Genomic DNA, 27,687 nt, shown 5'->3' on the forward strand with positions numbered 1-27,687 from the left:
GCAGAGGATGAGCAAAGGGGTCCAGAATGAGATCTTCAGTAGCCTACGTGCTTGGCAGGAACTGGGGTGTGTACTCATGTTAGTCAGTAGGAAATATCAGAAGCATTGTTATTTCTGTTGTGTTCTTATAATTCTTTTATTGACTTATGATGAGAATTCTTTTATTGGATTATGACTTGGGGTAGGAGCATGAGGAACAGCCTACAGACAACACAGAAAGCAGAGCTGATGCAGATTGTGCCTGGCTGTGCCTGCATGTGCTGTACCAATGTGCAGCCCAGCACTGCATCTTATGCAGGGTGCTGGCAACAGCAGAGCATGAATGAAGCTCTTAATGCAGGAGTCCTGTGCCCACAGCTTGGAAATCTCCTGCATCATCCCCAGAGAGGCCACAGTGCCTTATGTGGGAAGTTGGTGCTTGCATTCATTTGATGTAACTTCAAAATCCAATGCAGAAATTATTTTGCTTGGTGGCTGCAGAATCCCGTTAGGTGTGTGAGTCCTCTAGACCTCTTACTCCTTCATCCTGAAAAGTTCTGCTTTTTCATATGCTTTCCACTGCACCAGCTAATTTATCTCAGCCTGTGTCCTCTTTAATCCCGACTGGAATGGGAAGAACTTGTAAATCCTCTCTGCATCTTCAGAGCAGTTCTGGCAGGGAACTGTGCCACATCCATGGGCTCCTCTCCCAGGTCAATAATGTCACTTGCATTAGAGTCATATAACACAGCTGGTGCTTGCCATGCTGCCACCCATCCTTTATGTGAGTTTAATGGTTGGAGGCCAGAGTAAAACACTTATTTTCTAAAGAAGTGCCTTGAAGCTGCTAATATTGCAATATGCAGGTGAAAGTCCTGATCAAGGCTGAGATTAAACTTTGGCATCTTCTCAGGTGCTGTTAAGTGTGGGAATCTATGTCTCTCATCAAGATTCCTGTCTCCCAGCTAACAGTTGCTACAAGCCCCAGATAAGGTGACTGGGCACATCTTGCCCTTAATGGGTAGCTGAATCAATCACCTTCTTCTATTTATCAGATTAGATTGGAAATTAACTAGTAGCCTGAAATTAATATGTGTTCTGGGACAAGATGAATAGTTTGATGCATTTTGAGGCAACAGCTTTTCATTGAAGGCATCCTGCAATACAAAAAGTTGGATTTTCTGTGTAGCTGATATCTGGGATGGTGTTGCTCTGGGAAGGGAGCAGACATGGGTTATGTTATCTACTATAAGACTTTAATTCTTCTGAAAAACAGTCTAAATGCAATTCTCTAATCAGCCACTAATTGCACAAAAACAACAGATGCTGTGACTAATCCCTACCTTGGGCATCTTCCAGACAAAGGATGAAAAGTCCTTGCCAAAACAGCTGTTTCCTTCTTGGAAAGAGTAGGTAAAGAGCTGTACACCCTTGGCCTAAAAAGCAATTCGATGTTATTTTTCCAGTAGCCTGGCTAAGTACTCCAATCAGCAAATAATGTTAAAATAAGAGGGAAAACATAAAAAATAATGAGTAATGGAGGAAAGGCATTGGAGGAAATAATGAGTAATGGGGAAGGGGGAGATGTTTTTGAGATGAACTGCTGATGGCTAGCTTGTGTTTATTGCAGACCACAACTGTGCATTTGTGTCTGAGGCAAATTCTGAGCAGGCTCTGTGAATTTCAGTGTCATCTAGACATTAAATAAATTAGCACTATTTTCTTATCATAAGACAAGGATAGGTAGAGATTTTCACAATTCAAATTAGGAGCTTAGCTGCTTAAGTTTTTCTCAAAGTAATAAATTTCAGGGTCCTGAACTACTTCTGAAATCTAATGTTTGAGGAAGTGTTCATAAAAGAGAAAGAATATTTATATTAAGAGGCATTCTGATGAAGTTTAAATAGTATTAAAATAGAAAATAAGTAAACATAAAATAAAAAACTGCAATTACCAAACCCATTTAATATAAGGCATTCATTACTTCATTTTAAAAAGCAGAATGGAAGGCATATGAAGTTTTTTTATGTTTGTGTAGCTGCTACTCTATAAAAATAAACAGGGCATGGAAAACAAATCAAACTAACAGAAATCTTCCTTAATGTCAAATACTTTGGAGGTATTGATGGGGAGAGAAAGTGATGGAACATAGCAGACATCTATGGAGTAATTTTGTAATTAAAATTGGATGCTGCCTTTATAACATTAAAAAAATCCTCAAAAGAGCTTTTGGGTAAGATTTTTTTCCCTATTAATATATGTGCAAGAATGCTTGCATAAATATATGTGCCTCTAAAATAATCTCAGCATACTACAATGAAATTCAAGATTAAGATTTGCTGAATAAATAGAGGAAACCTCCTTGAAGATCAAACTGAGGAAAAAATATCCTAGGAAAAAAACCTGAATTCTCCTAAGACCACAGTGTTATCGGCCTCATTTGGGCTATTCTTCTGTAGAGAAGAAATAGCTGCTTATTGCATTCCAGTCTTGTAACATTTTTATTAGCAAGTTTTTCATCTACACTATTTTAAAAAGTAACATGTAATTAGTTGCTGATATACAGTGTTTTATATAAAAAGTATTTCTGGTTTTCAGGAGAACAAATTTACACAGTCTATTATCAATTTGCTTAATAAAAAAGGAGTACATTTGAATATGAAGGGCATTTTTGTAAGGCAATATTCTTGTCCAAATCTCTATTACCCTGTGAGAAAAATGATGCTGCAGTATTCTGTTACCCATAGCTCTGCATAAAGTAAAAAACATGAGTCTATTATACAGCGACAATCAGGGAAAAATTTAATTTTCTTTTACAGTGGAAATACCTTATTGCAGCCTCTTAGTCTGTATTTTGAAAACTACAAGTTTTCAAAAGGGAGTTCTGATTATCACAATTATGGTAGAGCATCCTATGTGTTAGTACAGAAAGACCATAGAAAAGACTTTTTCAGGTCCTGAAATGAGGAAATCTCACTGTGCACACCATCAGAAGCTACCAGACACTCTCAAGACACCCAGAATGAACATAGGAGCTGCAGCTCAAAGAACCAAAAGCTAGTGGTCTACCAGTCAGATATCTATTGAAGGAGGCCATGGGTATTTTCAATTGGCAACTCAGCTGAGTTGACCTGTGTCTGACTGTTGTCTCCAGAGGGTCCACTGAAGTCTTCACTTTTGCTCCCATGGATTGTGAGATAACCAATATAATGTACTAAAGGAGAGGCTCACAGCCTGTGCTCCAAGAGATGTCTGGCCTCATCTACCCAGCCCATGCAGCAAATGATCAGAAAGGGCCCGACCACTTTGTCTGCTGTAACACTGGAAAACCCCTTGCAGAACAGTGGAGTTTTGAAGGGTTTAAAATTCACTCTCCAAAGCTGAATCTGTGCAGCAGGCAACACGATGTCAGTCTTCCAATTTCTGGGGACAGAAAGTTCGACATTAGTGATTTCTGAAGAGCTGTTAAGTGATAAAAATTTTTACTGGCCATGGAGTTAAATTGACTACATGTTGAATGGAATTCTAATAATAATAATAACAGACTGAGCATGTTGTCATGGGAAGAAAGTATTGAAAGTGGACAAGAACCAAAGGTTCTGAATAATGAACACAGAGGGCTTTGCTTTTTGCAATTGCTCATTTTTCTTCTCCTGGCTAAATTCCCATTCTCTTCTACTTGTCAGAGTAAAATTATGGAGCAGTAAACACAGCTGCAAAAAAGGTTCCCTTTGTACTGTCTTTCTTCCATTTTGAAATTTACTTATTTTTTCCAATTTTTTTTTGGGAATCACACCTTCCCCCACTTCTGTCTAATCACTTCATTGTATAATTTTTTCTGTGATCTTTTCTCCTTTACTGCGCATTAACTCAAGGCTGCTTTCCCTCACTTTATCTTATATTGCTTTTTCTTTTCTCTGAAAGGTCTTGATTTTATTAACATGAATTTATTCAAGAATTTATACTTGGTGAAAGCAAAATTCATCTCAAGAAAGTTACTTCTTAATGAACTTTTTTTTTGCAAATAAACAATAGCCAAGTGCCTTTCAAACCACTTTTATAGTGTACATATTCTTTCCCTGAAATCTGCTTTTATCCTCTAGGAACTAAGTTCTTAAAAATTAAAAATTCTAGATACAATTCTAAAATAAATTAATTTTTTTTTCTTTTACAGGTTAAGAAAATCTCAGTATTATGATAAATAATAAAAGGAAAAAAATATTTGCTTTTTGTTGTTGTTGTTGTTGCTGTTCCAGCACTTTAGTGGCACTTTTCTCTGTAGTTTGTCTGCATCAGGGACAAAAAGAAATCATAAAATATACCAGAAAATAAAGTGGAAGACCGGCAAAAATGAACTTTATAATAGCCAAAATAAAGCAGATTGTTAGACATTTCTTTAAGAATATTGACCTTTCTACACTTTGGTCAGTGTTACTGGGTGAAAGATTTTATGACATAATGCAATGTAATGTAATTGAGTGCTGTCAGCTTAGCTAAGTTTCACATGGTGTTTATTCAAAATGCAGTGGCAGCCAAGCTTCAATGGCTCTTGCCCGGCATGGAGGGTTAATTGTAGAGTTAATCTGGGCCTGTGTAAATGCTAATAATAATTTTATCTGTCAGGAAAATTCACATGCAAATAGATTTGGGAGGCTTTTTCAAAACTTTTTTCCTCCTCAAGATCCAAGCAGTTTCTGTCCATTACTCATGTTGCAAGGATAACATGAGGTTCCCATATCATTTTGCGCTAAAAATTACACCCTCCACCCAGAATGTTTCCTGTTCTGTTTGCTTCATTTTTAGATCCTCTCCATGGAAGATGTATGGGTGCACATCATATTTATTTAGCTATCATGTAAATAAAGAGTAGGATGTTCATGCTCATGAAGTACTGACTTTGTTTCTGGAAGTCCTGAGCTGCCTTCTGCAGGAAGGAAAGGGCACCAAGTGTTGCTTGTTCAGTTGAGCGGCTACAGAAATTGTCTGACTGAAACCACACCCATGGTTTGCATGTATTTTACATAGCCCATGGTTCCATGCAATCAATAAAAACTGTGTTTGAAATGGGTTCTTTTAGTTAGTACCTGTGAAGCATCCTCTTAAAATGCTGAAGATTAAACAAAAAAAAAAAAAAGCAAAAAACCAAAAAATAGATCTGAGAGTGATGCTAAAATTTCTAAGCTCAGCAATAATTTTGCTGTAACCCACAATAATAACTTTCTCTGAAATGCTAATAGTAACTAATACTTCTCTGTGATATTAGGTAGCATACAGAATTGTCTCTGTGGTTTTGATTCCATGGCTAAATAAACATCCAATTTCCTGGAAACTAAGCTATTACACAGTTAGAAATTTCACATTCAGACAATAGAAACCAATTTTACAAAACAAACAAAAATTCCCAAGGGAAGGGAGAATTGAAATCTTACTGAACTTTGCTACTGTGAACAATGTTTTAAATATAGTAGTAGACACACTGTTAGAACAAACAGCTAAACAAAATATCTGAAATTAGTAATTATCAGTTTTAGGCCTGACTAACTAAATTACTACTCACTGAGGGTACACAGTAATTATCATTATTGGAGTCCAATCTTGAATGGCAATCAATGTTCCAATTGCTCATAGTAAAGAGCAATTTACATGCTATTAGTGGGAAGTAGAAGAAAAATCTCAGATTTAATCTCTCAAATGGAATAGGATATTGCTCACTAGAGGTTTGTGGTTAATTAAAAGCCACTTATTTTGATATTTTTATTTCTTTTGTGGTACTATGCCCAAAGCTCTCTGCAAACACGTGGGTTTTATGGTGAGAACATGAATGGTGTTCAGGCATAAAGAAAGATAACATCTGAAAATAACAGTTTTAGCTTCAGAAAAAAACAAAACAAAACAAAACAAAACAAAAACCCCAAACAAACTAACAAAAAACAACAACCCCCCCAAAAAAGCAAGGGAGACTGTGATATATTCCAAAATGATGACATTTAGTATGGTAAACACAAAATGAACCTCTTAGAAAGTATTGTAACAAACAACTCTGTGCCAAGAGCATGTAACTTTTCAGGGAGAAGAGCAGCAAATGCAAAAGACCACCAAAGTAAGAAACTGCAAAACTCATTGTGAGGGAAGATAATGTCAGTGTAACTTAATGTGGATCAGAAAAGCATGAAGTGTTATGTAAACCACAGTAGCAGCTGTAGTCATGTAGCAACTTTGTTCAAAGAATTAAGAGTTATCAAATCTATACTTTGGAGGGAAAGAATGTTTGAAGCACAGGATAAGGGGAGAAAACAGTTGAACACAACAATACCTACAATAGTTGCAGATCCTGCTGTAGTTTAAATTTCTGGATTAGGGGTCTCACCACAACAGTCTCTATAGCACCTCATAAATTTGGTATCTGTTGAAATTACTAATTTTGAGAATCCTGATAGTGACAATCAGTAAGCAATGGCAATCAGTAAGCTGGACCAAGATATGGCTCTTGGCCCATTTAGGCTGCATGGCAGTGGAACAGGAATTAGTCTCAGAACCAGCCTCACTTTTTCAGTTGCTGTACTTGTTACAGTGTTGAGTTGATGTTTTTATGGTGTTTATTGTGCTTACATATTTGAGCAGGAGAGAATATTTAGAGTTTCTTTGAGTCTGCTTTTGTTACTAAGCCTGTGTTCGAGTCTGGTAAACTAGTGAGTAAAATAGTGCAAGTAAACCCAGAGAACTTCAGTGGGTTACATTTTCAGATAGATTTGTCTTCCAAAGGACTTTTACTTTGTGTCTTTATCTCATTTATTTTATAATTTATTAAAAGGACTCTGACTCATTGTCCTATCACCAAGAAGCTGCTGATCCTCCTGCCTTTGCCTTTTAGGTAGTGATGTTCATGCTGCAGTTGGGCAGTGCCACTTTCTTGTTAACAGAGCCTGTCATAAGTGCCATGACAACAGGAGCAGCTACACACGTCGTGACTTCGCAAGTGAAGTATCTGCTGGGAATGAAAATGCCATATATATCGGGACCACTGGCATTTTTTCACGTGAGTTCAGTGAAAGAGATGAGATTTACTTCATTAGAAAAATTTTATTATATGCACTATTTGTCTCCTGGTAAGAGTAGGGAATTTGTTATGCACATGTGTGAATGAACAGAAGATGAATCCTCATCTTGCTTTAACTGTTTGTAAGACGAGATTTGGAAAACCTGATAGAGAACTAGCAGGGATGGGTACAGTAATTAATTTAAAATATGTTTCTTAGGGTAACAATAACCCCTTTTATTATCCTGAGCCACTATACACTCATACAGGGAGGGTAATCTCTCTCTGTGTCAGCATGTGGAAGGAATATAAATTTAAACGCATTTCCTTCATATGCTGCTGAATGAAATCTGACCACCATTGTGGTAAAAGGAAAACGACCCATGATTTGTGCATCTACTATGCAAAAATTACTCTAGATATGTTATTTATTATTTTATTACATGAAACTACTTTGCCATAAACACAGCAAGTGGATGACTTGAAGGTAATTTTTATAAAATGCATGCTGCATTTCATGCAGTATTGTTGCAAATGCGTGGTAAGGCTGCTTAAAGCATCACCATCAGGGGTATTGGTAAAAAGCAGGTATGAGCTTTATATGAGCTTATGGAAGTGTGACTTTAACAGAGTTCAGTGGCAAGGTTCACTCTCTTACTTACTGCAAGGATGAAGCATTCATAGGAAAATTAGATTAGTTACAATTTGGGATAGATTACATGGAGACTGAGGATGAAAAAGGGTAAGGTCACAAAGGGTATGGACACAAAAAATAAGGTGTGCAAAAGGGTTTAACAGAAATTCATCACTGAGTAATTTAACATTTATTAAGTGATTTGATGGGAAATTTTTATAAATATAACTGTGACAATTACAATTTCATGATAACAACATTCACACCATAATGATTTCACATGCCCACAGGCAGAGATAAATACATGTCTGTCTGTGAGTGTAAAGGTGCTTATCAAAAATTCCCCTTGACTCCAGGGAAATATTCATGGCAAATGCCTGAGAGTTTCTCACCAGGCAGGGGTTGCACCTCAAGGAGTCTGTGTGCATGTGTGTGTGTGTGTGTCTGTGTGTGTGTGTGTGTCAGCCCAGGGGTTGCACTTTGTCCTGGTTCAGAGCAAATTTGGGAGAGAATCCCCAAAGGGGCTCCTCTAAGAAGAAGATTCAATCAGCCCCTCCCCACAACTGGTCTGGGAGAAACTACCCCTTGGAGAAAAGTGGAAAAAACCTGTTTATTAAACAATAAAACCTAAAAATATTAAACAATAAAACCCCTTGCCACTCCAAAAGAGATGACAAACTGAGAAAGTCCCCTCCCTGGGTTGCAGCTCAGCTCACTCAGTCTCTGATCAGTCCCTCCAGTGCTGGAAATGTCGCAGGCCAGGCCTGGCCCAGTGGGCCACAGGTGGAGCTGCCCGTGCTATGCTGGGTGTTCAGTCCAGAGCAGGCTTCAAGAGGTCCAAAGAAAAGGGAAAAAAAATTAAAAAACCCACAGTCCAGGAAACTTTGCCTCAGATAGCTAAAACTAACTAAAAGCAAAGGAGAGCTCTGTCCTGCTGTCTGTTCATCCACAGACAACACAGTCCAGGAGCAGGAATGTGGAGGGGTGAGTGCAGTGTCTAAAACAAAGTGCATGCTTCTTCTCTTGCCCCCTTCACTCTCTGCAACAAGTCTTATCAGTGTGCGCGTGTGTGTGTGTGTGTGTGTATCAGCCCAGGCCTTGCTGTGATGGTCCTTCGAGTATTTCAGACTTGAGGGTTCCCGAGCTCTGAGAGGTGCCCCACAGAGATGGAGGTGCTGGCCCAGCCCACTGTGGCCCAGAAGAGCTCAGAAGGCCTCACTTAGGGCTGTTGTGTGCAGGGTCACAAGGTGATTTGCTTTAGTCATCAGTTGGTTTCCATCCTGGCCATAACCCACGCTGGCAACTACTGGAGTTTCCAAAACATTTGGAAATTGTTTCCAAAACTTCGGCAACAATGGTGCTGTTCTACTTGGGCTCCAGCTCAGGCAGGGAATGTTCCAAGGCTGTCAGGGGATGACTGATCACCCTTTGTTCCCCACCTCAGCCCCACAGTAGGTGTTGCTGTTACAGCACCTGCTCTGCTCAGGGACACGTCCTCACCTGGCTGGTTTGGGCAGGGCCAGTGGGTGATGCACCACCTCCAGTGCCATGGTGACAGCCCTTGGAATGTACATATTTTTGGCTGATACCTTAAAGAGCAAAGCTGAACAATCTTATTACAGAGTCACAAACATATTCTTGATGGTAACTTATTCCAGCAAGCCCTGAGCTTCAGTGCTTTGAGCATAATCTCTTGGCATTATTAATGTTACAACAGTGCCTGTCAAAATGATATTTTGCTCATAATAAAACTGTATTTACTTGCTGAGGTGATATCTACATTGCACTGATAGTGAGACTTCATCTAGGCAGCCAATAAATTAGGACACCTTATTTAAAAGCACTGACTATGTCTTTGTGCCCTACTATGTACTTTATTTTTTCCTATTGTTTGGAAAATTTGTTAATGTGAAATCTTGATTAGAAGATGTTGCTTTTTAGGATGTTTTTTTCATAGTATTTTATAAATCTGATAGCTTTTCATATGGATAATACATTTGTTAAGTTTTTTGCAGGAACAATTCATTATTGAAAATTAGGAGCATGTAATAAACACGAGTAATTTATCCATTTATCTTGTAGAGATATACCTAAAAGTGTCATAGTTATTTTTATGAGTGATCAGTTGGCTTATTAGATTATTAAAAATGGTTCTTCTTTTTTTTTATTATTTAAAAACCTTTTCATAAATGATTCTCAATATAAAATGTGAATAGTCTCTTTTTTGTGGCGTTTCCATGGAGACTATAGTTACATATAGGAATATTGTCATCTTGTAGAGATGACTGGTGTTAAGTATTGCAGCCAAGGCATAATCAAAATACACATTATGAGCAATAATAAAGAACAGCAGTGATATGAAGAAATATTTCCACCTTGGTGTGCTGATGATATCATAAATGAGGTCATTCAAATGCTTTGAAAGAAATCTATTCCCTTACCCCTTGTATTTTTAATGCATTTGAAACAAGTTCTTTGCCTTTCTCTTCTCTTTTGAAATCAAACCCCTTTGAACATATTCCAGAGAAAAACTTTCCTGATTTTTTTAAGATACTGAATTGCTCTGTAAATTGTGTGAAAGCAAATGATAAAAAAAAAATCTATTCTGTACAACTTGAAAGAATGATAAAAAAGGGGCAATTTTACTATATAAATGTTTTAAAATGTTTCTGGTGTCTGTTCAACTAATGAATTGCCTTAGGAAGGTCCAGTATCTCTGTCAAAAGCACCAGAGCTAAACTTAAACAATAATTTTCTTCTCTGGTTGTAGTTTCATGTGAAAATTATATTATTTATATATGAGGTAGCTTGCACATGTATCTAGAGAGTGAAAAGCAACTTTGGCATGTCTCTTGACACATTCTTCACTTCAGATTCTCAAAGATCCAAAGACTGGTGCTTTTGTTACTTTTTTTTTTCTTTGTCCACTCCAAAACACCTCCCACTCACAAAACCAATTGCTTTGCCTCAGGCAGCCTTTGGGTTGGCAAAGCAAGAATAAGAATGTTTAATAAAGTGTGATAGGAGAGTTGCAAGCATAGCAAGCCAGTGAAATGAATTCTTTATAGCATGTGAGATCATGGTTAAATACATAGGAAGGAACTTTGCATATAGAGAACAAATCTTGTACACTGGCCCTGAGCCTGTGGTATTTCTGTGTTTACACACAGGTTATGTAACAATAAATTTTGTTTTCCCTGTACATGGTTTGTGACATTTCAGTTGAGCTCCACAGTGCAGCATCAGCTGGTATTTTGCAAATTAAAAAGGGAAAGTGAAGGTGAAGAAGAAAAACAGTGATGGAATAATGCATGTGAGATCTAACTTTACAAGGGAAAAAGTGTCATCAAGTTTTAGTCAACATCTTAAAATGAAAGAACATACTTGTATTTCTCCCTTATTTGTGTATAGATATGTTTATCTTTCCACATATTTCTGAGAAAATAAAACACTTCAAAATGAGCTGTAATGTAAGAAACCTGCTTTGCAAAATGGGGTCTTCTGTGGCTGTGTTGCAAAATCCTTGTGTGGTTTTGCTGCAAATCTGAAAAAAAAAACCGCAAACATTCACATTCTGCTATCAGTCCTTTCTTGTCACCCTTTTTCCCCCAGCTACCTCTACAGTTTACTGTATTTGCCTGTACATTTTCCCTCCAGTGTGACATATCTAAAAAACATCATAATGAAATTTTTTTGAAAATGAAATTAATTTGTCCACTCCTAAAATGTATTGTCTTAAATAACATGTTCCTTTAATTCCTTTGTTTGCTTCAGCCTCTATATATATTTTAGAGATAATTTTTTGGGGTTTCACGTAGGCATTAAAAAAAACAACTCAGAGCATTTCATTAATACATCCAAATACACAACCTTTCTAGAATATAAATCATTCCAATGTTCAATATCACCTCAAAACTGATGGTTTCCCATGAGAAAAGGAATATTCAGTGTCTGTATATATATGTGCAAAGCTTGAATAGTTTTTGTTTCACTTAGGTCAAAATTTGCATTGATTAGAAAAAAGTCCACTGATTGCTCATAATATTCTTACATAGGTTCTATTAAGAATATTTACACAAAACTAGCAATGAAACTAAGACACAAGAGGCAAACAGCTCAATTAATATATGATTGCTGATTTTTAAAATATTTTAAATTATAGCATGAAAAAGATTTAAAAATTATTTTAAATTATATAATGACAAAGATTGCTTCATACACATACACTGCAATATCAAGCTAAATTCTGCTGCATAATTTCCAAATTACATTTTTGATTAAAATATTTGTAAATACTTCTTTTGAATCAGATGCCAATGCTGTGGGAAGCTTAAGCTTTATGTATTTATATTCAGGATTTATAGTTTGATCTTGGATGAGTACAGTAACTGACTGGAAAGAATACAATGTAAAAAGTACAGTTTAAAGAGATGTCTGTGAAGTGTTAATTACATTCCTGCTAAGAGCCACATGCTCTTTCTATCTCGTGAAAGGGTCTCCTCATTTCACGGGTCATACCATGAATTGAGTGGTTTTAGGTTTTCAGAAAAGGGTTACCCAGGAACCAACTATTTAGTGGAAGCTCCTTAGTCAAATGCAGTAATTAATTTAATACTAATGCATTACTGCCAGAATTGTTTTGGTGTGCTACAGACACTTTGGGGATAGGGCTGTTTGGGCTACTGAATTCGAATAATGAGCTACAGAGTATTGGTAGTTCCATTATTTTTCATTTATTGGCTGATGTAGACTGCTTACAGAAGAGTATGACTTCAAAGAAGCACCAAAGGATGTACTAGGCAGTTCATATAAAGATTTTGTTGCAAAATCTGAAAAACCTATGGCAGAGGTTTACAAGATTTGGCCATATATTTTTAAAATTAAATGGAAATGTCTTTTTTATTCAATTTGAAAAGACAAAAATTCTTGAAGCCTGTGTATATTTCTTCACTAAAATTTTATTTATTCACTCAGTATTTTGTCTCACTTTGTCTCGGAAAATTAGATTTGATGCCATGAACACAGATAGTTAATGCTGACACTTTAATAGCCAGCATTCATTTAAAAATAAATCCCATCTTTCTGACATCAGCAAGTAGGAATCAACCCATTTCTTCCATTTTCTTGCCTCTTCACCTTAGATCTAGCTCAGTCTTTAGTAAGTTTGTGGGCTCAGTTTTCCAGATTGCCTCCTTTTGTCTTAATCAATCACAGCTTCTGCTTGGGCACGGACCCAAGTCCTGTGACTTCTTGAAAATGCATTCTTGGAAAATTATGGGTACAGATCTAGTCCGAGGCCACTCAAGACACAATCCACATATTTTCTGATTACAGTGGGGCAATATGTGGCTAAAAACTGTGGTTTAATTGCCATTCTTCAGATTTGAGACATATTTAGATCCTATTACTTAGCAAGTGGATTTTAAAATATTTTTTCTGGTTTCCGAGAAACGTTTGTGCTGGGTTATATTGTGCATCCATCCTTAATTGAAACTGCAAGGGCTACATTTGCTCCTTATGAGGAAAGTTACTTTTCTGAAACCATATTTAGGCTAGTTTTTTTTACCTTTCTAGATTATGAAAATATCCTCAGAGAGAAAAAAATCAGGAAGTCATTTTAATGTACTCATTCTTCAATATGAGTATCACTTCTTAAATGAGGGACAGAATCAGAACAGTAGAAATAAATTCTATCATCATATTGACTACCTTTCTGCTAAAACAGGGTTTTTTCCCTAAGATAATTTTTCTAGCACTTTTCCCTGTCCAATATAAATTTATGAATATAACTTCCAAACTGTCAAAACTTGTTAGCATTATACATGTATTTGAGAATAAGTTCTCTGGAGCAGAAAATTATTAATCTTTATTTTGACAAAACTACAAGAGTCACTTTTGATTTATTTCAGTGGTTTTCTAGTCATTGACAGAGAAAACACCTACTTTTTAATACTGCTATTATTATTTCAAGCTTCACTTGCTTTATTTTATTATCCTTTATGTTGGGGTTTAAAAAATTTATTTGTGATGTCTAAATCTACATCCTAATCTTACCTTCTGTTCTCTCCATGGTTTATATTTCCGTATGCACAATAGTTCCCAGAATTTAAATGCAGAACTCAAGAGACTGAGCCTATCTTGTTTTTTCCCTTACATCTTTAGTAAGCATGTGTATTGTATCAATTTTTATGGCTTGCTGTTCTTTCAGGCAATATTGCTTTTCTTCATGAGGTCCAAAAATAAGTTGTGATGAGATCTCATGATTTCTTTATCAGGATAGATGGTCTCTCTAACTTTCTTCACCCTTTCTGTTTCAGCAAACTTGTAATTTTTTCATTGCTTTCTGTTAATGTACTACCATACTGAATTATGTCTTATTCCCTGAACTCACAAATTCAGCACACAGCAAAAATTACATGTCACTGTGTCATCTGTGCTGGTGCAAAGGGAACTGCATTCTCCTGAGCCTGTTACTCACAACATGGTATTAATCGCCAAAGACCTCTATTTCTCCTCACCATTGGTCATTCTATTCCTGTTCTGTATTTCTGTTCTGCATGCTCCTTATAATTCAGCACCATATTTTCTTTGTTCATCACAGATCCAACCACATTTTTCTAACCTGTTTTACAGCTGATTGCAGCACATGTTAACTGCTGATAAACTGAGCCCCATAGCTCTGGCCTGGTGTCCTCTTTCCCTCTTAACTCTGCAGTGAGTAGAAAAGGAACAAACAGGGTTAACCAGATAACTTCAGTTGTTTAAATAACCAGTACCATATGTATGCAAGCTTGGCAACTATTTAGTGTGTGCAGCACCTGGACCTGCATGCTCCATGGAGCACTGTGTAAGGGGCAAGGGCAACCAAAGGGGGGGATGAGGATGGCCTGCGGAAATTACTCTGGGAAAGTGTTACTCTGGAAAAATGACCCACAGACTGCAGAGGATGCCCTGAAGAGGATGCTGGTCTTGAAGTTTTCTGTTGCATCTCCTCCCATCCACTACTACATTTTTCTTTCCCTTTTGTTTTTTCCTCTCCTTCTTTTTTCTCCTCTTTTCTGTCTTTTAATTTTTTTTTCTAGAAATAACTTTCACTACTAACATTGGTGGATGTTATATACTATGGCCACTACAAATAAACCTTTGTGCAAAAAACTTTTCTCAACATTTTTATGTGACACTCCTTTATCTCACTGAACTTAATGAGACTGAAAAAGAAAAGGAAACATATCACATTTATTTGAATTTTATAGCTTGCTTCTACTAATAGAAAATTGTAAATTAATATATGCAAATATTAATTGCTTTTTTTTAAAGTTTTCAAAAGTCCGTAAGAGTGGTAAATTGATGATTTTCTTGTTTGTAAAATCTAAAATACAGGCCAAAAACTTGTCCAACGACTCAGCTCCTGCAGTATTGATTCAGCTCTCACTCATTATCTGTCTGAAGTTGTGAGAAGATGCCACGGCATGTGATCCAGAATATATTTTTTGATCTGTGATTGTTATTTGCTGTTCACTGTAGATTTATGCCTACGTGTTTGAGAATATCAGATCAGTTCAGTTGGAGGCATTACTTCTCTCCTTGCTGAGCATTGTGGTACTTGTTCTTGTTAAAGAACTGAATGAGAAATTTCACAGAAATATTAAAGTTGTCCTTCCCATCGACCTACTTTTGGTAAGTACGAAATTATATATCAGGCTTTTTCTTACAAAGCTTTTACTGGCTCAATCTGCTGAAGTTTACTGTGCTGTCTGTAGTTACCCACACCCACACCTGCCACTTATTAAACAGACAGCTGATTTTCACGGCTGAAAGTTAATTGTAAAAACATGAAACAGTTTGGCTTAATAATTAAGAAAGAAATTGCATAAGCTCCCAATTTGTATAATATTTTTCATATGTTTACTACTTTTTACATAATCACAAGAACATAAAGACTAGAATGTTAAAGTATAAGAAGTTTCAAATAGAAAATAAAAAGTAACTGGCATATCATAACTCCAAGCAAGTCTTGTGCTGGGTAGCTGTGCCTTAGATGTTGCTTGTGATTTATCTACAGCAAAGCTAAATAGCTATGCTATTGCTTTCTGCCATTTTACTAACATGCTTTGTTTTAGCAGGTTTTAGTTTTCTTTTAACTAAATTAAAATTAGCAGTTGCATTACAAACCCTGCTTTAAGGATTAAGCTGTAGTCAAATGATCAGCACCAGATCACCATTAGAAAGTTTCTGCTTTTCTCTAAACCTCTAAAAGAAAATGCAAAGTATGAAGGACAGCTCGTTTTCGGAGTGCATTACTGCAGTTACTCTTCTGTTGCTGGAAAAAAATATTTACAAGGGCAAAATGCTGGAAAAGGAGGTAGCATGGTCCTGGTCTCAGTGTTACCTTTTTAAAAATATTGGATAAAATGTACCAGCAAACTAAGGACTGCAGCCTGGAACCCTGTTCTATTGGGATTTGTGTGTTCATCTCATTTGAAATACAGGAAATGAGTTTGAACCTCCTCAGGGTCAAGCTTTATACTCCCTCTGCAAGATCTGTACCTACTAGAACATAAAAACAAGAGGCAGACACATCTTCTTCTGTGTTCTGTGCTGAAGTCAACACTGCCAGTCTGGATTAGATGTGCTCAGAGAACATCAGCTGGATCAGACTGCTCAGGAACACCTGAATCATGAACTGCTTTAAGCTGCTTAGATGAATGCCAGTGCTCTGGGGCAGGTGCTGAACAGAGGGACTTTGGACACTGATTGCCAAGGTTCCTGGGGCTTTACAGAGAGCCATACAAATCTCTTTCATTAACACAGAATGTACAAACTGCACTATAGTCCCACATCACTATTGTGTCCAAATCTTAGTTTCTCTTGACTCTCTTACACATTTGCAAAAAAAAAAAAAATCATGATAAAACTTTCTTGTTTTACTGGATTGATCTAAGGATAAGTGTATGAACAGTGCCATGTGCTTAGGTATGGCAATAATAGGGACCATGACAGAAGCAACAGAAGCGTAACATCTTTTTCTGTTTGAATCAATAGATAATTGCTACATCCACTGCTTGCTACTATGCTGATATGGAATATGTCTACGGGATAGAAGTTGTGGGAAATATTCCTAAAGGGTAATGTGGTTTTATTAGCTTGTGGCTTTAAATACTTTTATTTCTGAGAACAGTCTCTGAAAAGGTCATAGGACTTTCTGAAATAAGAAATGGTAAAAATCTATTTTGTTTTTTTCCTGTCTCCTCAAACACTCTCTTACAGCTCAATCCCATGTTAACAAGTTATATGTGCATAGATGTCATCAAAAAATGCATCCTTATACATTTTCATAGCTTTTTATTGTTTTGTGGAATAAAAAGTAGGTACTAAGTACTTGATGATGTATGACAGGACGGCAGGATGCTCTTTACAAGATTATTGCAGCCTGCTTTTTGAGGGTTGGGTTGGGTTATTGTAGCAGAATATTCTCCACCTATATAGTAATTTTAGAAAATGAAGTTTCTGAGAAAATGTGAAAGATTTAATCATGCTTTATCTAGAAAAGAACATTTTTACTATAGTTAATGATACACTTTTCTCCATGACCTTGAAAAGAAGGCAAAAAATTTCAATATAATTTTCTAGAAAGAGAAATCAGAGTAAATGTCAGAGAAAATGTTCACACTTTGGCAGGGCACAGCTGTTATGTACTCTCCTGCTTGGATATAGGAGGGTTTCCCTAAATTTCACAAAGTACAAGGCCAAGACAACATGAGTGCATGTGTGGCAGCTTGCACTGAAAGAGATGAATAAGGGACATTTCTGAGAAAGAATAGAGTTTTTAAGTATTTAGAGCATGCTACGAATCTGAGACTAAAACATGGCTAAGTGTGCCCCTTCTATGTGTAATGAACAAATCAACTGTATTTGTGCAAATTTAATCAGGAATTTATTTTCTGTCTAACTTCATACAAGTAGTGTTGAAAAACAGAAGCAGAGCCTGGATAATTCCTGCATGTTTTTAGGAATGTATCCAAAATACCTAACTGCCTTGTCAGTGGAGAGCATCAGAAACTTTAGGAGCACAATTTGGTTTTCAGACGGTGTGATTTGTGCTCTGGAAAGACCAAAGTCGTTTTGAAGAGTTCAGAGACAATCTGTGGTGATTTGGTTCATAACTTGAGTCGTTTTATTGCAATCCCCATTAGATAGAATAAATGTCTATACTGTCAGTAACTGACAGGAATACAAAATTTTTTAAAGATTTTAATTTAACTTTACAGGAAAGCCAACTATATTAAAAAAGGAGAAAACATACAGTAGTCTCTTCTCTGAATGTTACAAAATTAGTGAATGGTTGCTAATTTTATTTGTCAGTAGTGGAGTTATTTTATCAACATCTCTTTATAATTTCTCAAATTGAAGTTTTCAAATTGAATACTCCATCTGAAACTGTTTCATCTTCTACAAATTCTCTTCTGCTGTTCCCAACAGAGAAATCTTATTAATCTAAAATATTGCAAAATGTCACCTTACAAGTTTACAAGTAATACAAAAATTAGCTGTTCCTGCAGAGATTGTTTCTGTGGTATTCACATAAATTGCAGGTATATAGAGACTACGTACCAAGTTTTTAAAAAATTACTGTCTTTATTTTTTATAGGTTGCCATCACCAAAGGCACCACCCATGAGTGTCCTGCCTGAAGTAGTCACTGAAGCTTTTGGAGTGGCACTGGTTGGTTATGTAGCCTCACTAGCTCTTGCTCAGGGCTCTGCTAAAAAGTTTAAATACACTGTGGATGACAACCAGGTAAAGCTCTTTCTCCTTAGTGTCACTGAGCCTTGAAATCACCATTTGGGAAAAATGTTCTAGATGAATACCCAGTAGGAAAAGTTATGTTCCATATAACATCCTGACACATTCTAGTGTTCACAGTAACACTCAAGTTTTGTTTAAATTATCTCTGCAGAATGCCCTCATTGGTTGAGCTGCTCCTTTTGGGGAAGCTCATCCTTCAGGATAATCTTGTAATGCTACATTCAGTGCAGCATTTGGGTGTTAATGCATTTTTTCACTGCTCTAAGATGAGACAGCTTCTCCTCTGGCAGTTGAGCTCTTATAGACAAGCTGTGATGTTAAATCAGCCACCATTAATGAAACAAAGTAATTCTGAAACAAAACCAGGTACTTATAGTCCCAGGACTAACCCGATGTTATAATAAGAAATTATTTATTTATGCAAAGTAGAAGTCTCATCTGAAATAAAGGTTTATTTGTATCCAAGAAGCTGGGTGAGTTCAGAGAGTGCTGCCAGATTTACAGCCAAAGGAGATTTTTGTTCCGAGTTCCATTTTGCAGAGGACATGCTTAAGTAAAAGTGGGCAGTCTCTACACTACTACAGTGCTTGTCATGGTGGGTGGGTAACTCCAAGCCTGCTGCAAATCCGTGGAGATGTTAATTCAAGCACTGTGGGAAGAAAGGCTCAATTTCAGATAACTGGTGCTAGTACTGTGTGATGAAAATGTTGCCTCCACCTTTGTGTTAAGTGGTTTGGGATAAATGGCATATGGTTGAATGAAGAACAGTTGTTTTGCAGCTGGAGGTCTATTTGAATACCCTATCTAGACAGGTTGATCTTGCTACATCAGGTCCTGTCCTTTACAACTTGTGTGTCATTGCAAAACACAGTGGGAACGTTCTTGGCTATACAGGTCTCTAAAATATTTCTCAGTTTGAATACATTGGGCCATGAATTTCCATTGATGCTTCAGAGCCATGTTTCTATGGAGCAGAGGGAGAATGCTTTGAGCTTAGTGCAGATCAGACTCCAGGGTGACACACTGCTTTGTTTCAAGGCACTCCATGGAATGCAGCAACCTCTGTGTCCTTCTGCACCTTTGGAAGTCTTGTAGCTTACACGGGTTCATTACTGAAGTCTTGGAAACTCTGTGAATGTCGACATCAAATAATGGAGCAAAACAGCAAAACCTCCATGTGAGGAGAGCAGTGAGGTGGTGTGGCTGTACTGCCTTCAAGGACAGGCATAGTGCTGGGCACGGGGCCTGTTGGGGTGTGAGGCTGCAGGGTGAGCTTTAAGAGGTGCTGCTCTGTGCTGTGAACACAAACTCATGAGCTGCTGTTTTCCCGGCTGGATACAGCACCATTTTCCTACATGTTTTCCTCAGCAGACCAACTTGCTCCTTAAAGTCTGTGATGCTAGGTGGCCATGGTGGAACACTTCCTTAGAAAACACTGCTCTTAGGCTGTACATACGCAGTGGCTTCTCCACCTTTTCTGTGAATCCTTTGTTCAGACATGACTGCATTTTGACTGTGAACAAACATTAAATACATTTGTGATAAAGGACAGCGTGCATAAAGTATGGCTACCACACCACTACACTTTCACTAAAACATGCTCTAAAGGAAGAGAAATCAGTGGCTGTCTTTTTCCAGTGAGCCATGCACCAAAATGATCTGGACAGTTTCCAGACACCAGTACTTGGGGCTCTGTTAAAAAGCAGACATGGATCGAGATGTAAATATTTTGGTTGAACTTAATCTTCAAAGCTTAACAATAGCATTTATTCTGGGAACAAAATGTCCCTCCTGCTTTTGATGAATCTGGTTCAACAGCTCTATCATTCAAATTAGTTCTGAGCTGGGAGAAGATCTATTCTGTTGGGAAACCCTTTGTCATGCACCTGTGGGATTTTTTTCCCTCAAAAATGTGTCCATCTTTTATTATTGCTAATATTTGCATAGTGGACTCCTTTGTTGGCAAGAGGCATTGAAATGACAGCACAATAGGAAAAAACATCTTCTATTTAACAACTTTGCAGGAATTTTTGGCTCATGGCCTCAGCAACGTGATTCCTTCATTTTTCTTTTGCATACCAAGTGCTGCAGCGATGGGACGGACGGCACTTTTATACAGCACGGGCGCCAAAACACAGGTAATGTGTTTTAAAAACACAGGCTGTAAAAAACACAGGCTTGGAGTGAAGTATGTCAGAGAATTAAAGCTGCGATTCTGCTCACTGCAATTTGTACTGATTTATCCATTGTATTTCCCTAGCCTCCTTCTTCCTCTTTCCTGGGTATGCCTCTGCCCTGTCATTTTTAACAATCTGCATGAAATTGCAGCTGATCAGTGATGTCTTCCTAGGAAAGACGATGGTTCCATTTATTTTTACCTGTTTCATTCAATATGACATATAAAGTCTGTGGCAGCAAGGAAGTTAGGAGCTGTGTTTTCAGACTGCAGGAAACTGCATAAAAGCCCTTTCAGTTTATGTGAATTTGTCAGCATTGTAACAAAAGTGCCCTCTAATGGTGTTTAATGGATTTAATGCTACAGTCTAAACCGAAGTTTAGGAAAATAAAATCACATTTCATTTATCTGATTTAATTTATCTTCTATCTGATTTCCAAAATAAAATGAAAGTAACCTTTAGAGCTTTGTTTGTTAAAAAAACACAAGTAATCTCCCAGCTTCTGCCTTGTGACATGGTGTGCTTGTCCAATCCCTCAGTGTACACTGAGCCCACAGAGATGACATTTAGATTTTTGAGGATGTTTGTTGCTATTTCCTACTGAGGAATCTAAACCCACAAGCTGTTATTACAGTAGCTCAGGAAAGAGAGGACTGTAATTGCTGAGAATGATAACTGACCCTATCAGCCTGTCATCTGTCCAACATGTGCTTGGGAACAAGAGAGGTAGCAAACCACTTGGAGCACCCCCACAGCATTGTCTCTTCCTCTGAAACTCATGGGCCCTTCAGTGGCAACCTGCCAGATCAATGTCATGTCCTTTGCTATTCTCCCAGGTAACAAGTGACAGGACAAGAGGAAACACCAACAGGCTGATCCAGGGAAGGTTTAGATTAGATATTAGGAAACTTTTCCTCAGAGAAAGAGTTGTAAAGCATTGGAACAGACTGCCTGGAGTAATGGCAGACTCACCATCCCAGGAAGTTTTCAAACATTGTGTGAATGTGGCACTTGAGGACATGGTTTAATGGTGAACATGGTGGTGGTGCTGGGTTGATGGTTGAACTTGATGACCTTAAAGGTCTCTTAACCTTAACAGTTCTATGATTCAATGATTCTAATTTAATTTTATAGCTGTTTCTCTTGCCTTGTCTTGTATAAAGAACATTAGCTGCAAGGAAGAAGTTCATGAGGTACAAGACTAAATACAATCCATAGGTAGTTTCTTCTCAACCGTGCCTTGCAATTATTTCTTATGCAGATGCAACAATATTAAGGAATTATACAGGACTTTACTCCAATAATCTACATGTTAAATAATTGCTAATTAGCCTACAGAGTACTTTGAACTCAATCATAATGAATAATCTAACAATTAATAATCTTGAAAAGTATTTATATGAAAATATTTTAGCTACTACTTGGCTATTAGTTATTTCATGTATTTTAGTTGAATTTTATGTCATACAATGAACTGTCATCCTCACAGCCATTCTCTTCTGTAATCTGTTAATGTACTGAATGTACAATTTACAGTTGTACTGCATCATGCTGTACTGGCTTTTCCATGGAAGATTTGAGGTATCCTGCAGACCTATAACCTTGAGGCGTATGGGGTACTTGAGCACCCTGGCTCTGGTACATGAAGGGAAAGACCCTGATAAAAGGTCTTTTGAATTAATCAATACATGAAAGGGAAAAAGAAACCACTATAATTGATTTCAAGGCAGCAAACACACAATAAAAACCTGCTTGGTTTACCCATTGGTTTCGCAGTATAGCAGTGCCTGCGTCTAAAAGTTAAGAGTGTGGTTATGAGTTAGCACTATGAGAGTATTTTATTATGCATAACAATCTCTCCCCTGCCTTCCTGGAAAGCAACACATCAGCTTAATGCTCTCCATTGTCGCTGTCCAGACAGAATGAGGAGATGACAAGACCATCACTTATAAATATTGGTCAGGTCATAGGCAAAAAGAGGCCTTTCCCTTAGAGGGAAGTCAGTTTGGCATAGCACATGGAAGCAATGCAAAGAGCCTTTCAGGGGCACAGAGGAGTCCTTTTGTCTCAAATGGCTATACCTGGATTGCAGTTTTGTCATTTGTTCCTCAGTGATATATTTTCCTGGGAGAAAAGAGAAGTGAGGAACTCTATCATGGACTAGAAGCATCCTTCAAATAGAATCAACACTTTTTTTCTTGCTCTTCATGAAGGCAGAAAGAGGGAAAAGTTCCTTGTGACTTTACCAGCAGATTTTCCGTCCCTTTTTATGTAAACACTCTGTCTATCCTTCTTGATGGTATTTTTAAGTACACCATGACTTTAATTTTCTAGTGTTTTAACAACTTGTCTGGTTTTGTTTTTAACAACTTGTCTCTTAAAATGAAACCTAATTATTTTAGTAAAGAAACATATTATCAATATAAAAATAAAGTGAGCATCTGTCTACTTATCGTCAAAAACCTTCTGTGAATCTGAACTGTATATTTATAAGAGCAGAAGTACTCAGTGAGCACTTACAGCAGAATAGGACAGTGCAATTTTACTGTCATTTTCCATCAGATTAATACCATATATACTGTGAAGAAATATGTAATTATTAGGCCATATATTTTTCTGAATTTATATTACTTGCATTAGTTATAATCTTTAATGTACTTTTTAAATGGTACCTACATTTTCTTAAGTAAATACACTGATATTAAAATGAAATTGTTAGTGGTTTCAGATTTAAAAATAGTTTTCTTTTAGTGTTAATCCCAACAAAAGAAGTCAGAAGTCTTCTCTTGTGGAAAAAATCATAGCATACATAATTCTTGCTTAGTGCTATGACAGATCTGTTATTTAGTACAACATAGGGTGCATGGCTATAAATAAGTTGCACAATGACAGTGGGTGCTGAGAAACTTCTGGAATGAGACATCGCACACACACGTTCCACTTAATACCCAAATGTGAAAGTGATGCTCTGATCTGTGTCAGGGTGCTGGCAGCAGGGTCAAGCAGAGATGTTGAGATCTCTCACTATCTCATCACTGTAGTTGATTAAAGATAATAATCAGAGATTAAAATTGAAATTATATGCATCTGCAATCCACAGATACATTAATAGCTAACACCTTCAACATCTGAATCTTGACTTTGTCTACAATATTTTAAAATTAGTCCTTTTCACAATTTCTTTTGTTGTTTTTGTTGTTAGACTGAATGATCTGCAACTCTTGTTTATTGTTTTAGGTGGCTTGCCTTATCTCTTGTGTGCTAATTCTTGTGGTGATCTACACAATTGGACCTCTGCTGTACTGGCTTCCTATGGTATACTACTTAACTTTTTTAAAGATTAAGATGTCAAATATTTCCTAAGGACAGTTTATTTCAGGGAAAGACAGTGCAACCTTTAAAACAGCTCTATTTAATTTCAGTGGCCAAAAGAATAGTAAGGCTATGATAAATCCCAAAATCATAAAGTACAGAGGTGACAGCATAAGACATATAGATTTTAGACATATATAGTTACATACATAGGTTATCACATCAGAGTATAGAAGTGAATTTCTCTTCTGCTTATTTTTGGCATGTAGTTTATGAAAAATATACACCCAGCTCGCTGTGGATTTGTAAATTGACAAAGTGTGGTAGAAATTAATGAAGATTAATGATATTTCTCCTGATATGCACATGATATACAATTTTGCTTTTCAAATAAATATGACACAAATTATTTTAAATAGTGATATAAGCTTAATGACAAAAAGATTATAAAGTATTCTTATATCTCTGTCATACATCTATGCTAGGACTCTTTAAAGCAGTGTGGCATCTTTTCACATAAGCTATATCTAGCTTTTGGTATTATGAATTAATAGCTAATTTTAACTAGAGGCATGTCAAAGCTGCTAAATACAGCTCCAAAATTATCCACGATTCTGCCATGTATGTACATGAAGTTTTGACTCAACTATGTTTTAAACTTGCTTTGTGCTATTGTTTACATGGTGTCATGAAAGTTCTCACTTTTCAAACACAGATCTTTTTATAGCTTATTTTAACCATGCAAAGTAAGGACACTTGAAGAAGGGTACACAATATGTCCTGGGTTTTTTGCTATACTTCTTCCCTACTTTCATTTGTTTTCATATGGATTATAGGTAAATTTTGACCAGTTTCCTGTAGGTTTTTCCACCCATATTTTAAAAATACTTTTTGGTTTTTGCTTTCTTGATAATTTATTTCTCTTCCAATATGCCTTTTCAGCCCCATCTATGCACTGTAAGTCCATTGATTTGTACTCCATTATTTTTGGCTCTAGATAATTTATTCATCCATCTCCTTCTCCTTCCTGAGTCAAAGAACAAAAAAATATTTTTTTTTTGCTTCAGAATTAATGGACCTTTGCCCTAGAGGCCTTCTCTAGGGGAAGGGAAGGAAGTGAGGAAAGGGAGTTACAATTCTTCACTGCATAGGAGTTGAGTGATGATTTGCTTTCGAGTCCTTCAGACTGTGGCAGAATGTATTTGGTCTGGTGAGGCATAGAAGAGTCTTGAGTAGTCCTGAGGTTTCTGTCATTTTTCTTTCTGTTGGGTAGCCTGTAGATTGCCTTCACAAATAAGATGGGGATAGGGTGGTTGTTGCTGTTAGCAGCTGTCACAAGGGCACCTGTGCTTATCCCATTTTCTAAACACCTACAAGGTTTTTTATAATTTAATTATGATATTGACTGCTAAATTAAAGAAACAGCACTTGCTTTCACTAACAACTATGCAAATGGCTTTTGTGTTTATATCTTTGCAGTGTGTGTTAGCAAGCATTATTGTTGTGGGCTTGAAGGGGATGCTAATGCAGTTCCGTGACTTAAAAAAATATTGGAATGTGGATAAAATAGACTGGGTAAGTAAAACTTAATCTAAGGAGGTTTTCCTGACATCATTTGGCAAACATCTGTTAACTATAACAGTTCTGTGGCCCTAGAAGTAATAAGTGGAATATATTATTAGTAGTACTTTTTGTGCACTATCAGTTTAGAATAACAGCATCTGTAATATCAGTTGTATTAAAAAATAACATTTTAACAAATGATAAAGAATCAAACCTGATGCTAGAGATGTGTATACAGACAGATCAAATTAATATGAGCAAATATGTGTCTAATTTTTATGTCTTTCCTATCTGTTTAACATGCTTTTGTTATTGTAGCATTCCTATCCTCTGGGAATAGGGAATGACCACACAGGTCAAACAGAACTGGAAGCACTAGTGTTGCAGGAAGATAAATATTGAGGGGGGCTGTAGGTAAATTGCCTTAATTCTTTCAGATTTTGCAGAAATGTATTCTATCTACTGTTTGAACACAGTGAAAAATTCTGCACTATGAGAGGAGGAATACATCAGAAAAAGCAGATAGGTGAAGAGATAGAGTATGAAAATTTAGTTTAATGCAAAGTCTAAATAGTCTGAGAGAATTTGCAAAAATTCCATAGTAAAGATGAATCCTGGATGTAAAAAGACTCCTGGATTTCTCTTCTGTGGGAGATTTTGGGTGTAATGGCCCATTAGCGGAACCAAAATTTCTTCTGATGTCCTGCATGTTTGAGTTAACAATATTCAGAAAGGTATTTTGGCCACATAGTCCTTGTCTGTGGTGGGAAATACAGATAATTGGAGTTGATAGGACTTTTTTGAATCCACCAGTTACTTAGCATTCTATAGCAGTAATGGTTAAGTCTAGAAAGAATAAAACTTTTTTTTTTGTTAGACTACTGCATTTTAGTAAGGAAAACAGAGCTGAGAAAACAACATCAAGTTTGTCTGTGAGATTTTTTGCACTTGGTTGCAGAAAACTAGAGGTTCAGAAGACTTGTTTTTGGAGGTTTCTTTTGTATTATCCCGAAGAAAAGTTCTGTATTTCCTGAAATATTTTCGTCCTCAAGCAGTAAAATTCTGAAAATATTTTCTATCTCTTGTTTTGTATTCGATCTTCAGCTTAACCCCTATTGCCAATGACAGAAATTATGGATGATGTGGATCAAAAATTATTTTGGGAACAATGGACTTTAAACCATTTAAGTCATTAACATTTAAACATCGGTAGTTATGGGAGAGAGATATATCTTCTCCATCAGTTCATTGAGATAATAAGTAGATACACTTTCCAGCAGGATATTTTGGAATCTCGCTAGATTTGACATGTCTTCACAGATAGACTAACCTGATTGATTTTTGCTTTTCTGGTTTTGGCAGAAAAGGTTGTGTAAGTAGTTAGTTATTACATCTCTGACATCTGTCATCATTTCTAAGAGAGGTTATAGAACGGGGGAGTTTGCTGGGTTCATCTTTTTGACAAAACATACTTGAGCAATGATTTATCTTGAAGTATCCTTAGCTTGACAGGATAAATCATCTTGCCTTAAATAGCATAGTTTAAAGAAAGGCTATAAACATTGATCTTGCATTGCTGCCTGCTCTGAGGAGCCCCACCAAGGCCAGTGATTTGTATAACTACACTGGTTATTTTGGCCTGAAAGGATTCACCCCGGTAATTGACAGAACACTAGAAATGAATAATTCCATCACCCAGGTTATCCAAAGTGTTCTGAAGATAAAAACCCTAACAAAACATTTGGAAATAATTAGCAGTTGTCCTTTCTGGAACTGATTCTTTGAAGGGTGTGTGTCATGTAGAATTGAAGTCAGGTTTGTTTTGGTGATAGGTCTGGCAAATGATTGTGCATGGAAATGGAATATTATGGAGTTTGTTACCTAGTTCCTTCACACTTCTTTAAGCATCTCATTAGACACAAAGGGGATGAATATATTTATTTGTTGATTAGTTCTCTATAAACATAATCCTTTTAAATGTAGAAGGTATGATATTGTTCAGAGGTTGGAGTTGAGGAAATTCATTGGTTCCTCGAATCACAGAATATTCTGTGTTTCTATGAAATCTCTTTCAGCCATGGGTGGCTTTTTCTTTCAGATTTACATCCTGCCTCTCAAATCACATTCGATTACTTTTCAGCTACTACCCCACTGTCCTTATTCCAGAGGTTTCTTTCCTGC

The 27,687-nt window shown here is 36.7% G+C and overlaps 1 protein-coding gene across 1 annotated transcript in view; it reads left to right on the forward strand.

Annotated features, from left to right (window-relative positions):
• SLC26A7 (solute carrier family 26 member 7) overlaps positions 1-27,687 on the forward strand; it is a 64,560-nt gene that overhangs the window by 17,256 nt on the left and 19,617 nt on the right. The window contains exons 4-10 of the mRNA XM_005422888.2: positions 6,851-7,015; positions 15,174-15,326; positions 16,692-16,774; positions 18,298-18,445; positions 20,479-20,592; positions 23,869-23,946; positions 25,423-25,518. Coding sequence (XP_005422945.2) covers positions 6,851-7,015; positions 15,174-15,326; positions 16,692-16,774; positions 18,298-18,445; positions 20,479-20,592; positions 23,869-23,946; positions 25,423-25,518 — 837 coding nt within the window. The remainder of the gene's footprint in view (positions 1-6,850; positions 7,016-15,173; positions 15,327-16,691; positions 16,775-18,297; positions 18,446-20,478; positions 20,593-23,868; positions 23,947-25,422; positions 25,519-27,687) is intronic.

Source organism: Geospiza fortis, unplaced genomic scaffold (assembly GCF_000277835.1).
Source record: "Geospiza fortis unplaced genomic scaffold, GeoFor_1.0 scaffold7, whole genome shotgun sequence".
In the NCBI taxonomy this organism is placed as follows: domain Eukaryota; kingdom Metazoa; phylum Chordata; class Aves; order Passeriformes; family Thraupidae; genus Geospiza; species Geospiza fortis.